The following is a 16,564-nucleotide window of genomic DNA, read 5'->3' on the forward strand; positions in this document are numbered from 1 at the left end:
TATAGTTTGGTTATTAGAGTGCCTTACTATGTTTGCATGTCTTCTGAGCCCATTTATTTATTTATTTTTGTTTTGCTGGAGTCTTAATTTTCTTACATCCAAGAAATACCAATACACTGAAATAGCCCTCTTCCATTAGTGATGTGTACATGAACAATGAACTGGCCAATTCACATCTGCCAAAAGTGTTGTAGCTTTCCTACAACTGAATACCAACAAAAAAGCTCTGCATCATTAGAATCTATATCCCACCAGGCAATAATATACCCATCCTAGAACAAATCCTTGCCTGGACTTAAAAAACCTTTACCAGTGACAATTATCTACCAGTGACAATTATCCTTGGAGTTGTCAACATACGTTGTGACAGAAGTCACAAAAAATCAATCCTCAATAAATATAAATCTATTCAATTGTACCCAGCTTATAAATGAAGTAACTAGACCCAACAAAACTATTGTTTCCATCATAGACTGGATACTAGTCTCTCACCCAAAGTAGCTTCAGTAGGGACTCCACCTCAAACCATAAGTGATCACCTCCCAGAATACCTGTACATAAATCCACTCTAGCCCCCAACCAACACCAGTACAGACCAACTAGAAATATCTCCAATTTCCGCCATAAAACTGACATCCTGGCACAAGTAAAACGGAGCATTCTCAGTCCTCCCACCAGATGAAGCTTTTGAATTCTTTAATTCCACCACCTTAGATATCCTAAACAATCTAGCTCCTATATAGCAAAAAAGAATTAAAAATGACAATGCTACCTTGCTTAGTCATCCCACAAAACAACTGATGTCTAACAGACAAATGTTGGAAGCTTTGGCAAAACAAAACAGACCCCCAATTCAAACAACTTCATAATCAAGCAAAACTTGCAGTAGTAAAAGACAAAAAATTCTATCTGACCAAAAATGCCATAAACAAAACCCTAAGAAATTCTGGAATACAGTCTCCCTACTTAACCCAGGATCCAGTAAGCCCTTTCCTGACCCAGACAAATCCCCCACAGAAATTGCCACAATATTCAACTCACATTTTATTGACCCCATTGCTAAACTTACAGGAAACTTCCCTCAAACAAATATCACAGCACACTCACCAAATATAAACTCCACACCAAACTTCACCTTCTCTCCCACTGCTACCTCAACTCTCTTGAAACTACATCTTAAACTCAAGTCATGTACTAAAGCGCCTGATAACCTAATCCTAACATACCTACAGATATCCGTGCATAGCTTATCCAATTCGCATACTCTTAGATCTCTCCAAGAACAGAAAGTGCCAAGTATCTGGAAAAAAGCTTATATTCTCCCACTACATAAAGGTGGCCAAAAAAAATAGATTTCACTGATTTTTCTGACCCATAGCAATCCTTTCCCTTCTATACAAAATTCTCGAAAAATGTGTCCACAATCAACTCATGAAGCACTTCCTAGACAAAATCTTGTCCCCCACACAACACTGTTTCAGACCTGGACACAGTACCAGCACTGCCCTTGTATCATTCTTGGGCACTGTAAACTGTGCAAGAGATGCAGGGAAAATTGCATCCTCTATTTCTCAACCTATCAAAGGCATTTGATAACATCTCACATTCCCTATTACTCACTAAACTGTCCATCCTAGGAATATCACCCCCCTACTTTAGGTTGGTTATCTAACTACCTTATAAATAGACAAGCAACAAAATGGGACCAGTACTTTATCACCTGATATCAGCAGGTGTTTCCTAAGGTTCTATACTTGGGTCCCTCCTTTTCAGCATATTTGTTAATGACTTCCACTCTTGCCTGTCCCAAACCTCATGTATTCATTACTTAAATGATTCCACCATCTGCTCTGCCTATTCCATCAGTGAACTCCAAAAAACAACTCAAATCGCCTTCTCATCCACAGAAACATGGATGAACAACAATCACCTAGCCCTAAATGCTAACAAAACCAAACTACTCCTATTCACTCCTAAAAGATCCACACCCATAAACAGGTCAGAATTTACTATTCAGTCTCAGAACAGCACTGTCATCAAAGTAGTGCCCCACACTTAACTCCTTGCAGTTACTATCGATAAACTCTTTGACCTTCATATCCTAAACATCAGAATGGCCCACGAAAAGTTAGGTCTGCTTTACAGACGGACAGCTTACCTCAACCACTCAGCCAAAAAAAACCCTAACATCCTCCTTTCTTTTACCATCTCTACTATATGGTGCCCCCTGCTCACAGGCATTCAACTTTCTCTCAAAAAAACTATAAAGTAGCAAAGTTTGCCAGCAATGCCAGACATACCTCCCTTCATTGTATATCCCTTCAAAAACTCGCTCCCATCACTGTATTTCCCTTCAAAAACTCAATTGGCTCTAACTACATCACTTCCTAACTTGCCTACAACTCACTACCGCACATAAAATCATAAATAAACCAGAAGATTGCCCATCCTTAGCCTCGCTAATATCCCCCTACAACCCTGCTAGAAACTTCCGATCAGAAAATGTCTTCTAAAGGTAGAATTACCGAACCTTACAGCTGGCCAACCTCTTTTCTCCATTGCCAAGGTGTTGAATTCCTTACCCACCACAATTGGAACAACTTCTAACCACACCATTTTCAAGAAGTGTCTGCAAGAACACCTCTCCAAAATATGGTTCTGTACTTGCTCAATTTTTCCAGCTTTACATAAAACTAGAAACCTCTTCTAACAACTTTTAACACTTTGAAATATCTGTCTTCACTTTAACTCTTCTCTGTTTTATGCGTCCTGATGAAGTTTAAAGAAAAGAAAGCCCAAATCTAATTGGATATCAACATGTATATATTGTACCTGGATGTAAATCATTCTTTTTTTTTTTTTTTTTTTTTTTTTTTTGTATAATGTTGCTTACTAGTAACTTGCATATGCTAAGTCGTAATGTAACTTTTCTCCTTGGGCCTCCACTGAAAATGGGCACTCCTAGGCCCAGTGGACTATCCCAGAAAACAAATGTAAATAAATATTACATTTTTCCCTTTGTCCCTGCATTGTGAATATGGTTATCTGTACATTCTGGAATGGACTGGTGTCCTACAAAAAACTGGTTTAATGTCTTAACCTGCTAGTCAAGTGCTGTGTCCCCAGTGACCCTAAATAAGATGATGTGTATATGAAACAAATAGTTGGTGATGAAAACTACTGAACAATGTGTACATGCATTGGATTGCGCAATGAATTTAGTAAGTTTATTTTGTCCAAATAACTAAATGAAATTAGAGAAATAAGATGAAAGTAGTGGGGCGGAAGGCTATTTTTCAGGTGCGTCTCAGAATGCTTTTCTGGGATCTTGATTCAAGCCCAATCCAGTGAGCAAGGTCAAAAAAATGTGCAGGTATTTTATGCTGTAGGGACAATACTATACAGCATGCAAATGGTTTCTTCCTGCTGCTGCCTCCTCCCAAAACTCAGTATTACAAACTCCAAGTTGTGCATTTTTGGGGTAGGTTTTGAATTGTACAGCTTTGAGCCTAGTCACCGTTTCAGGATTAGTCATGATTAAATGGGACCCAGGGTTTCCAGTAGATGTATTGAGATGTACAATGGGAATTTTATTGCTCTCTGTGACAAAGATACTGCTGGCACAGCTATCTGGAATTTTGTAAATTCTCATTTAACATCGACATGCATCATATAACATGCTTGTTACAAATGTATTAGAACTGTCATGTATATAAATCCAACTAGGTTTATACAGACATGTTGAAAAAGGTTTTTAGCAAAGTGCTTGAAATGTATCTAGTGTGCCCTACTGAAATAGAACAGAAATGTACATGCACTATTGTAGCTGTTTAAATGTATATTTAACAGCAGAAATTGGAACACAGGAAGATCAGTCCAGCAAAACTTCAGAAAGATATCTGAAATTACTTTATGGCTGCGGAATAAAAAATATCTTTCAGTTTACAATGCAGCAAGGGGACACTATGTCTATAGTAGGAGTTTTCTGTGTCGTCTTTAAAGTGAAACAATTACTATGTTTTGAAATGTGATTTGTTTTATGACTTCCCACATCTGCCAAAGATCTGGGTCTATGTATTTTCACAGGTAGATGCTAAACGCTGATAACTTCCAGCAGTGGGGGTTTCACCTAGGGTAATGAAATGACAAATTTCATTCTGCAAGCTTATCCTAGCAGTAATATTTAGATTAATCTGAGAGGAGTCCGAGTAAGATTTAGCATTCTGTCTTGGACTGGACAGCAAGAACCACTCACCACATCTGCCTTGCTCTTAACGTAAACTAGGGTATACTAATTTTTAGATTCAGTCAGGAATATAGTGAAGCATAGTTTAGATGTTTCTTTGAGACTGTCCTGCAATGTTTTAAATATTCCCTGTGATTTTGAACTTACTGTGATTATATACTGAATATTTTCTTTTATTTTTGAATATATTTAAACCTTTCATTGTGGCTTATCTGTTTAGAGATATTAAAGTTCTGCTCTTGGTCAAACTACCATTTGTATTAATAGTAACATTACACAGTAAGATTGGCCACCCTTTAAGGGCCTTAAAGTAGCTGATGAGCTGGCTGGTGGCACTGATAACTACATTAGTCTGGGCAAATGGGGGCATAGCTAGTAAACCTGTGCCAGCCTTTCCCAGGTGTGTCTGCTACTTGGGCAGGGACATGAAGCATTGGTTGGACTGAGAGGGTGCTGGAGGTCTTTGCTTGGCCATTCAGCTGAGATCTCAACCCTATAGCTGTGCCAGTGGGGAGTCTTATTGGGGAACTGGAGAAAGAGGGAAAAACCGGTCTCTGGGTGCTCCTAAGGGAAACTGCACTTTATCCAGAGAGCTGTATCTAGAAATACTGTGTGTACCTTGTCATCCTCGGTGTACATCCCCCACTGTTGCCAGTGATAAGGATTGAGGCTCTTTGATTACCAGTCTAGTGGTGGGCGTCACACACACCATGGAGAGAGAGTGCGGTATTCTGTGACAAACGGAAGGCTTTGAGTGCAGGTATATATTTGGAGTGATGTACAGATAAAGGATACTGCCTTGGAATTTGAAACTATTCCGTTCTGTAGGAGAAGTTAATTCTGTTATCAAAGTTTGTGTAATGAGGACTGGAAGTTTTTACTGAAAAGCAACAGATTTATGTAGTCAAAATGAATACACTTCAAGTGAAAAGTGTATATGTATACCAAGATGCTGGTTGTTGAATGCATAATTTGAGACGACTGACATAAGAATGTCAGTTGTCCTTTAAAGAAATTATAAAAGGTACAGTTAGAGCAGTGTTTAACCTTTTTGGAACATTTCTCATTTGCATACAAGATGGATGTTTGACTACATTTTCATATGTAGGTCAAAAATTAAAAAGGGTTAAATACTAGGTATGTAAAAGAATATCTATTGTAGATGAGGGAAAATTAAAAGGGAAATATGGAAAACCAAGATTGTCATGAAAAAGATGGACATTAAGATAATTCAAAATGTGTGGAAGATGAGGGGGTAGTGTTAGAAAAAAAAAAAAGCAAACAAGTGGGGTAAGTAGCCAATAACAGCAAGGATGTAATGATGGAACCTCCAAAAATGAAAAGGTTCTGTTTAATTGCACTGAATGTTAACAGCATAAACAGGAAAATTAGGAATGGCAGTTTAGCCCTAGTGAAAAAATGAGACTAATGGGAGGGGTGGAATCCTATCTCTCCTGGGGAAATGTGTTCAAGGATATGTGGATAAACACAAATTACAATGGTTAATATAATGCTGGTAGGTTAATTGTGTAGAATCAGTTTTATGCATCTCCACTCATGTTGTGAAATGACTTATTAGAGCAATGGTTTTCAAACTTTTTGGAACAGTTGAAATAGGAATCGTGAAGACTCCTGAAAGAACCAAGCATATTCCACCTGCTGAAATCTTGTACTTTATAATTTTGTAATGCTTCCATATTTTAAATTGTAATGAGATAGAAAAAAAACTGTAGACAAATAACTCGCCTGCTTTTTTCCTCCAATTCGGACACTGCTGACTGCATCTTTGTATTACCCAGGTAGCAAAGTAAACTAATCTATTTCTAAAGCAGAGACTGCTTTGACTGTTCCTTGCACAAAAGTGTGCCCATTGACTTTCTTAAAATGTAAGCTCATTTCATGTTAATTGCTTGTCATGAGAAGCAGTGACAAATTTATCACTTAACACTTCTTTCATTGATGATTTGTAAAAACCTTCCACATCTGTTCTGTAGGAATAGCCCTTTAAATAGAAAAGGAAAATAAATACATGTATTACTGATATTGTTAGCCATGGTTCATTATTTTTTATATCTGTTAATGGCATTCATTGAGTATTGCATGCATAGTGCCTTGGTTCATACCTCAACTTTGCGCAAGAAATCTGGGCAAAACCAAAAATAACGGGGAGAATGGCCGAATGATAGGGACAATATTGTTCTTACTAACTTAGTTGATAAAGTAGGTTTTACATTTGCATACATTTTCTGAAGGGTTTGAATTCTAAAACTGTGTGCCAATATTTAGTGACTTCAATCCTTATTGATTTGCTAGAAAAGCACAATTTTTGAGGAACAGACCAAAAAATAAGAGGCAAAAATCTGGACAGTTGAGGTGTGCCAGGCTTTGTTAGTGTCTTGTGTGTATTAGTTCTGCTTTCATGTATGGCTGTGCATTAATCTTACTATCTCCTGGCATAACCTATAACAATATTGAAAATGTAGGACATTTAAAAGATGCATCCTGGCTTCAACAAAAGGCATGCAATTAGTTTGTTTTCCTAGCAAATTGGCCTCTGGAATGTTCAAAAATTAATTTGCAGCATGAGTTTGAAATACAGGGCCCCATCTACTAAACTCTGCCTAACATCTAGATTGAGTACCTTATCTTCCAAACAGTCAGAGGTACCAAAAACACACAACCCTTGAAATGATGCATTAAACTATATGCAGTTTTGTTTCTCTGACATTGTCAAGAGGTGAGAAAGGGGTAATAAACTCAAAGGAAAAGTCGTCTCCCCAAGAGATTATGTACTGTAGAAAGACAAACAGCTAAGCAAACTGACTTCAACTGCGGAGATGGAAAAAAAGAAATTCCAAGCCTCATCTGTCCTTAAAGATATATACTGCAGTGGAACTGAAGTCATTGTCCTTTTTTGGTCATTCAGTCATTTAAGCAGTCGGGCAGAGTCAAACTTGGAGTCAGCCAGAGACTTGAGACTTTCAGATATTCTTATTTTATTCCAGTCACACTTGCCTATTTGCTGACGGGCCCAGCTGAAGTATTGACAGCTTTCTACACTCTGGAGAAGGAACCAAAGACTAATATTGCATCTTGCCAACTATGTTAATGGCAAGTCCTAAAAGGGAAATCATTTCTCATTGAGGGAAGGTGAAGGTGCCAGACAAGCTCATTTAACCAGGATTCTCTTCAGCTGATCTGGACTTGCAGCCAGCATTCAGGTGCCAGCTAAGTATCCCCTGCTTTGTGGATCTCCCCAGAGAGTTGACACAGAATGCAGAACTATTCCACTGTGCTGAGGACCAAAAGACTTGAGACTGGACCCGTTAAATTTGTTTTGACCCCTTGGTATGTTGCAAACTTCATACTGCCAGGAACTGCTATAAGTAAGCTGGTATTTTTCTGAATATCATGCTGTACAGCAAGTTTTATTAATTGATACCAATGATAAATTGTTTGTGCTAATAAATCCCATTTTTTATCTAAATTCAACTTGGTGCATGTTAGATGTTTTAATTTTGGTTTGATTGTAACCTAGAACAATAGGGATTTAGAAAGGGGGGCGGGCAAGTGTTGAGCCAGCTTTTTCTCACCCACAGAAAAATGCATTGCTTTAAACAAAGTATTACATTCCAGCCTAATAGATCTAGCAGTATAAAATTATCCTTTTCCTCCGTCATCTGTCCATATGTTGATGCTTTGTTTGATACGAGGGTTAGATTCAAATCTCCAGAATTTGTTTGATTGGACTCTTCCTTTGTAGGTTTAAAAGCATGTAACTGTCCCAAAGTGCCAATATGACTTTTATCAAGTTGTTCCACAGACTTGACAACTTACACGTAACTTTATTCTAACCTTTTTGTTTGAGGTGAATAAATATTTTAGAAAGTAAACATCAATGCTCCATTTCAGTGGGAATATCTCAGGAGCAGTAAACACTTTTTGATATGACTTGCATTGTTATTTATTGCTTTAAATGGTGCTCCTTCATAAGTGGACTGATGGCCCATATCAGAGTGATGAGACTGCACTGGAGGAGTTGGGTAGAGGAGTCTGGGCTATTACTGCAGACATCAGCTTGCCCACCCTGGTAAGTAATTCTAAGTCACTGTGGTGACATAGATGCACGTTTCACCTAACAGTGGTGGTACTAGGCTCTCACTGTGGGTGGTGCCCATCAGGTGGTTTTTTCCAACCTATGGAAATTAGCATCTTACCTTTAAACATGGGAATCTCTGGTCAGGTGGTGAAGATCCTCACTTATGTGATGAAGACTCTCTCCCATTTTCAAAGGAATGGCAATGTGCACCAGCAGCCTGTGTGCTTGCATGGATGCAAGCACACCAGCAGCCTGTGTGCTTGCATGGATGCTGGCTTCCCCTAGCTGGCTTTCACCATAGCAGAATTGGGTACAACTTTTACCTCTGAACAAATGAGTTCAAGACCTTGTGGAGAGACCCTGACAGTTGACAGGCAGCGAGACAAAAGTTAGCTGACATTGTAAAGTCACATGCAGTATTCTAATAACTGTTCTTAGCACAGCCATCTGTGCAGTACTTGTATGCCACATTCTGCTGTGGTCACTGCCCAGTGACCAGTCATGTGAGCAGTGCTAGTATATAGTGTACCTTGCTGTGGTAGCTGCTCCTAGTACAGGCATTGGAGCATTGTTATATAAAATACCCTGTAATGGTAATTGCCCGTATAACTAGCATTGAGTGCCAGTATGCCATAGCCTGCTATGGTAACTGCACATGAGATTGGCATTGGAGTAGTGCTGATTTTAAATACTGTACTTTAGCAGTTGTCTATAATTGAGTTGCCTAACAGTATGAGAGAAAACTTGCCATTTTTGATAAGGTCCATTTCCCCTGGTCCACCTTTTAAGTTTTGATACCCATGGAGTGTCTTTTATTAAACATAGCAGCACCACAGTTAGTATAGCTAAAGATGAGAGCTTAGTGACAGATAATAAGCAATGTCTTCTTGCTTCTGCGTATGCCTCTATCCATATTATTCTGTACCAAGAACAGTACATTTTTGTGCACCTAATTTGACATGACCTTCTGGTTTGGTTTCTTTCTCATTCTTTTTCTGTGACTTTCTACAGGGGATTAAAGGGCACAGAATGGCTTCCAAAAAGCCAAAAATATGGGGTTGTTTTTGAACATTGCTGTCTGTTTTTGTGCAAGACAGATGGATGACAAGTATTTTAACATGACAGCAGGACTGTTGAATATCTAAATAAAAATGTTTGTAATGCAAGTAAAATATGTGCAGATGGTCCTAAAATCTAATAAATTGATACATTGAAAATGCACAGCAGTGCATATTTTTAATTGTAGATAAGGACACATCCAACCAAAATTGTGCACTCCAAAAATGTAAAAGAGAATTACCTATCACTGATATTCATACCTGATGTCCTCGGGTATACAGTTTTACACAAGCTAATGTGGCATAAGGAATTAATGAAAGTTTGTGCATTTGCAATATGTACATACAAGCTGGAACCAAATTGCATGAATGCTGCTGTCCCAGTGTGCGCAAAACAACAATGTGCATATAACTTGAAGTATTCCATGGAAGCAAACTAATCTGATATCACTGCACTGCAGGAAGTGAGGGCATCTTTAGATGAACATTGGGTCCATGTTACCATTTCTGAGCTCTGCCAAGCATTTGTCATAAACCCACAAAACCTGTGTGAATCCAGTTCACTTGACATTATTGTACCACAGTTCTAGTATGAAACACAAGGTTTGTAGGTGTGCTACGATTTTAGGGAATAATTATAATGTGAGATCCATGTAGAGTAACAGGAACAATAACTTAATACAGTACCCCTAAACCTAGAAGCAGCACTATCTTATTTAATATTGAATACAGTGGCTTCCTATAACACATGTTCTGGATTAAGGGATAACTTAACTAAGTGCAGAAGACCCACTCTGCAAGCTGGTCTGGTACAGAAACGTATCCCAACTAATGTAGTACAAAACCACTTTCTGCCAAAAAAGGAAGAACACTAGTTTATCACTGTGTAATGTAGAATGGAACCGTAAAAATTTTAAGCTCTATTTGGTATTATGCAGAAACTATGAAATGAATGGCTTCACTACAAAGTTTTAATGGGGCATTTATTTTTTCTCTCATTTTGTAGGTCCACAAAAGTAATGTAACGGTTATAGTTTTCTTCATCATGCCTGCAAAAACAAATAACTTCAATGTTGAGACACTGAAAGGGCAAGCTGTAAGGAAGCAGCTATGGTAAGTTTTGATGTGCATTTAAGTTTTCGGTTGATGTTAATGAGGTTGGAATTTTAGGAAGTATTACAAGGATGTGTTGTAATGAAGCTAACAAGTTAGCTTCATGATCCACTGAAGTATGCCAAAGTATATACTGCACTGTGTACCATTTGTTAAAATCAAAATTGCACATCTTTTAAACATTTGCTGATTTTATTATAAAAAGTTTAGTATAGCCAATTCTTCTAGCTAGTTTAACTTAATGCTCACCGCTCATATTTCTTCATTCTGTTAGTATCATATAAGCAAAAAAACATACAAGAATATGTTTAATGAGCATACCTCTCAGCTGTCCAGATTTTTGCAGAATGTGCAGATCTTTGTCTCATTTTTGGTTTGTTCCACATAAAATATCTGATTTTTTTGGCAAATCACTGAGGACTAAAGTCACTAAATGACATACGTTTGAGATTCAGACTTCATATCCTGCAGAAAATACACGCCGACACAAATCCTGTTCTAGCAACTTTTTAAGTCTGTAAGAGGAATATTTAAAATGTGTCCCTATTTTTGGCTTTTGTCCCCCCCCCCCCCAATTATTTTATGCTTTGTTCAGAATTCTTGCATGAAGAAGTTGAGAGGTATGGTAATTAGAACATCAGCCCAAACCTATAGTAAATTGAACAAAAACCCAAGAAAAAACATTTGATACAATACTCAAAAAGCAGCAACTTCTGATCAAGTCCACTTGGGTCAAAGCAGAGAAAGTGTTACCACTGTATTTCCTCTGTTTTGTTTTTCCCCTGTTCCGAGGCATGGTAATGAGCTGTTTGACATTCATGGTGTGCTTTTTATACTAATGCAAAACAAGACGCATATATTGTGAAGCAAGGTTTTAGACTTTGTAAAAAAAAAAAAAAAAAGTGGCCAATTAACATATTCTAAGAACTTTGCTGACATCTGCAAACCCAGGCCAGTCTAAAATGTGCATGCTCTGTTCTGACTAATACTGACACTGAGGGAGCATGGCATAAATTCCAGTGAAGATGGGTTGGAAGCTTAGACATTTAAGGCTTGCTGGCTAATAGCCATGGAATATGTTGGAAAGCATGTGACAGATTGTGTCAGGTGAAGATATGAACATGATTAACTGTTGGAAGGGGAATCTTTGGCTCCAGCGCAGCGGCACTAAGTTGCTGTATTAGGGATCACTGCTTAAAGCAGAACTAAAGAACACATAGGTGGATTTAAAGGATGATGTGCATGACTTTTGACTGAAATCTGTTAATATTTTAAGCTGAGGAAAAAGACTGAAAATAATCACACTGTTTTATGAGGATTTTGTGCCTTTTGAAGTGCGTTGGGCAGGATATTGGCATACACTGCAGCCCCCCCCCCCCCCAAAAAAAAAGTATGAAGATAAGCTAGAAGTGTTGAGAGAAATGTGTAGATCTATTACATTTGTTATTGCAATGGTTGAAGATCCATTTTGTAAACCCGAGTATAGATGTGACTCACTGAAGCCATTGCTTGCTGTACTCAAAATGGCATGCTCTGGTAAAGCAATCAAAGTGGGGAAAATGTATTGCCAGTAGTGAATTCAACACTGGCACAGATCACCACTAGCTTGCTGAAGCATTGTGAGGGTAAGCATATGGGGTGTTGTGCTGTAATAAAATAAGGAAAGGTAAGAAAACTAAGCAAAACAGGCGGCTATCCGTCACATTGAATGAAGGGGCAGGGTTTATTTTGATAAAAATTGTGCATTTAATTCCAGAAATGTACAACACACAATCGTATCTTAAAATTACAAGAGAGTTCAGTAAACTTGAGGTGATGACAACAAAAAGTACTGCTGCATATGGAAAGGAGGAGGCTTGGCATCCCAGTAGCAAGACTCTTCTAATAACAGGAGTCAGTAATTGTAACTACTTTTATGAATCAAAGGCAAGTGAAGGCAAGAAGGCAGATGAGAATAGTTTGTCTTAGTGAGGCTTGTATTTCTGTATTAGAAAAACTGACACACATCCACTGTGTAGGTCTACTTTGGCAACCAGTACAGAGTTTGTATCTTAAGTTTGAGATGTCACTTCTGTGATGTCCCTGTGATTCCCCTGCACTGGCCCAGTAATCAAGGAGCCTCAATCCTCACCAGTAGCAGCAGTGGGGAACGTGTACACTGGGAGGTTAAGTACACACACAGTAAAGTGCAATTTCCCTTAAGAGCATACAGATCAGTCAGTCTGGGGCTGGTTTCCCCCTCTTTCTCCAGATCCCCAATAAGACTCCCCACTGGCACAGCTATAGGGTTGAGCTCTCAGCTGAGTGACCAAACCAAGCTCTCCAGTACACACTTTCAACCAGTGCCCTCATGTCTATGCCCAAGTAGCTGAGACACACTCCTTGAGATTTGATTTATATACAAACACATGCACCCGGAGAAGGGTGTCGTAGGTTTACTAGCAATCCCCCCTTCTGCCCAGACTAGAAGGTAGTTTCCACTGCCACCAACCCTTATCAGCTACTATAAGGCCCTTAAAGGGTGTCCAGTCCTACTGTGTAATGTTACTAATAATCCAAATGGTAGTCTGACCAAGAGTTAGGCTATTTAGGAGTGGCCTTTATATTGTCACCAAATATATATGCCAGTACTCTAAAAGCTTAAATAGGTCTCACAAATGTCAGCCACAAAGATGGGTTTAAATAATATTTAATAATAAATACAAGAAAAAGACAATACTCTGAAAACAGTTACTTCAAAGTTCAAAATCACAGAAAATATTTTAAAACCTTCCAGGACGGTCTAAAATACAGAAAAATCTAAGCTAATCTTTACTATATTCCTATCTATATCTAAGAGAGATACTATGCCCTGTGTTTTGTTGACAGGCAAGTGCAGATGGTGAGTGGATGTTTTGCTAGGTCCAAGACAAAATGCACAGTCTCTCTTGGAAAGAGTTCCCAAATTAATATCAAACATTACTGCTGGGCCAGCTTAGATGACATCACTCTCACCTGATTTCAATTCCCAGGCTAAACAGAAACTTAACAGAATTTTAACATCCCTGTGAAAAATACATATCTTTCAGATGTTTGCCAGATCCTGAAGTAGTAAAACCATATAAAACGCTTTGCATTTTAAACCTAGTAATTACTTTTCTTTCAAGACAGAAAAACTTCTAGTTCTAGACATTGTCTGCTATTGAACTGAAATGGAGAGAACATGTTTTGTTTATGGCCCAGCTTTGCAAGTTAATCTGTGTTCCAGCAGGATATGATGTGGTTACATTCTTGAAGTTCAGTACATAATGTACAGTTCTATATAAATCATAGCAACATTCACAAAGTACTTAGAATTATTTACAAAATTCCAGCTAGCTGGGCTGGCAGTCTTTACCCTATGTCACACTTCTTCCCCCGTGAACACTAAAGCTAGTTTTTCAACTGACCCTTGAGAAATGTTGATTGAGAGGGTTCACTATCTGGGGATACCTTACTCTCTCCACTGTCTTGAGATTCCAGCTGCTTTAGCATTGCTGACCCCAGTACAGGGCTACACTGTCTCATCGCATGCCTGCAACCCTAAGCTCCACCATAGTAATATGGGATTTGGCTGGCGGGCTCCCTGTAGCCTCCTGCCTTGTACTGTAAATACTCAGCACAAGGGCCCTCCCTATCATGGTAAGGCTTCATTATGTTAACATGGTACAATTTTTGCCCCTGCCAAGCAGTTCTACCATGTAGTTAAGATCACTGACCTTCCTTACCACCTTGTAGGTCCCTCCCAAGATGCCTGCAGCTTGTGTGACCGGAATAAGAACCATTACCTGATGCCATAGCACATACTCTCTAGCTCGAGCATTCCTGTCATACCAGACCTTTTTCTGCCATTGGACGTCTGCCAGGTTCTTCTGGGCCAAGCTCATAAGTTCCCTGAGCCTTGTCCTGAGGTTTAGGGCATATGCCACAACAGACTCCTTGATGGATTCACACACACCCTCTCACTCATCTCAAATCCTAGCTAGGGGTCCCTTCACCCTATGCCTCATACGGCAACTCAAAGGGTGAAAAACAGTTGATTCTTGGAGAACCTCTCTGTAAGCAAACAGATGGGACAAATATTTGTTTCAGTCCCTCTTAAAATGGTCCGCAAATGCCCGTAGCATCATCTTGAGTGTAGAGTTTAACCTCTCAACAAGACCGTTAGTCTGGGGATGGTAGGGGTTGGTCTTTAGGTGCTTCACCCCACAGTGCCTCCAAAGACAAGCCAGCAGGTCTAACATGAAATTGGCACCTCTGTCAGTCGGTATTTCTTTTGGGAAATCTGCCCTGCTGAAAATCTCTAACCAAGCATTCCCCACCTTTTCTGCCTCCATGGAGGACAGAGCCACCGCCTCAGGTATCTGGTAGCATAATATACTACCACTAGGATGTACTTTTTCCCTGTGGAGCTTGGAATACTCAAAGGCCCCCACAATAAGCTGTAGCTACCATCTGACATGGCTCCTTAATCACTGGCAAAGCCATCAAAGGAGCTTTCAGCATGTCTCCTACCTTGCCTACCTTCTGGCACTGCTCACAAGTCCTGCAGTACCCGGTTACATCTCTGGAAATCCCACACCAATAAAGTTCTCTATAATACGTCTCTCAGTATGTGTTAGGCCCATGTGACCTGCAAAGGGAATATCGTGGGCTATGGCTAGAAGTGCCAGACAGTAGGCTCTGGGCACTACCAACTGTTGCATTCTCACCCTCTAGCTTTTCCTCAGATGTCCACTCTCAGTACTGTAACCCTTTGTCCCAGTATACAGATTCCCCCTTCCCTTGAGAATCAGGTGCCTCACTAGCTACCTCCCTCAGGCCTTGGGTCTGACAGCTGAGCCTGTCTCAACTCTTTGTAACCTTTCCCAGCTTCCCTTCCACAGGAAGTCTGGTATTCTCTGACAGCAGTGCCCCACTGTCACCCTGGGTACTACTACTCACCTTTGCCTTTGCAATCACTCTATCCAAAGGAACATCAGTACTCACAAGCAGCTGTGGCTCACGTTCAGTCTCACTGCTACAGGTTAGCTTCCTCCCTGAATTAACCACCTCACCAGTCCTGGCTGCAACTGTGCGGTCCTTCTGGGTCTCCCTTGGACTACCAGACCCACATGCTTGTCTCAAAGCCTGACTGCATGTAATTGCATGCACACAAGGTACTGCATTATCAGAATCGTTCCCTATCAGGGCATCTGCAGGGATATCCTCAAACACACCTACTTGCTGGCTTCCTTTTCCACCCTACCAGTCAAGTTGAAACCTAGCCAAAGGTATTTGGAATGGGGTCCCTCCTACAACTCTGACTGGAGCAGACTGCCCATGCAAGTAGTGCTCCTCTTTAACCATTGCAGGCTTCACAATGGTTAGGTCAGAGGCTTGCCTCTAACAGTGGCCTGTTTCCCATCCACTAAAATAGGATACAGCCTTGTGATAGTTTGGTACCCTTGTCTCGAGACAACTTACTGGTGGCATTCTGTTATTTAATTGGCTGTTGATATATATGCTACATGGCCCCACTGGTTGCATTTAAAGCATTTAACCCTCTGTCCTGGATGTATGTGGACTAGTGGCTTCCCTGCTACTGGAAGACTCTGCTGGGGTGGTCTGGGCTGCCCACTATGAGCAGCACTGGGTGTCCCTTTTCTGTGCAGCAGTGCCCTGCTTGCTAGGTATAGGTATCCCTTCTTCCCCAGCTCATCAGCAGTATTGCATTGGCCATCAGCTAACCAGATTCTCATGTCCTCAGGCTAAGTGCTTGTTCCCTCACCAAAATGTCTGCCAGCCTTTCAATAGTGGTGATCTGACATCCACTCACCCACCTATGAAAGTGCTTAGTTCAGCAATATAGTCACACACCCTTTCATTTTCCTTGCATCTATGCTCACAAAACTTTTTCATGCAAGCTTCAGGTGTTAACTTACAGCCCAAAACTGTTTGTTAGAATGTTTTATTATAATTTAAGCAATCCGTATCCGACAATTTAGAAATAGCAGTTACAGATTTACCATGGAGTACGGTGGTCAGGAA

At 39.8% G+C, this 16,564-nt stretch overlaps 1 protein-coding gene across 1 annotated transcript in view; it reads left to right on the plus strand.

Annotated features, from left to right (window-relative positions):
- Positions 1–16,564, plus strand: part of GYS2 (glycogen synthase 2) — a 730,647-nt gene that overhangs the window by 519,653 nt on the left and 194,430 nt on the right. The window contains exon 8 of the mRNA XM_044087805.1: positions 10,410–10,516. Coding sequence (XP_043943740.1) covers positions 10,410–10,516 — 107 coding nt within the window. The remainder of the gene's footprint in view (positions 1–10,409; positions 10,517–16,564) is intronic.

The sequence above is a fragment of the Protopterus annectens genome, chromosome 11.part0 (assembly GCF_019279795.1).
Source record: "Protopterus annectens isolate FY-2018-M chromosome 11.part0, PAN1.0, whole genome shotgun sequence".
NCBI lineage: Eukaryota > Metazoa > Chordata > Ceratodontiformes > Protopteridae > Protopterus > Protopterus annectens.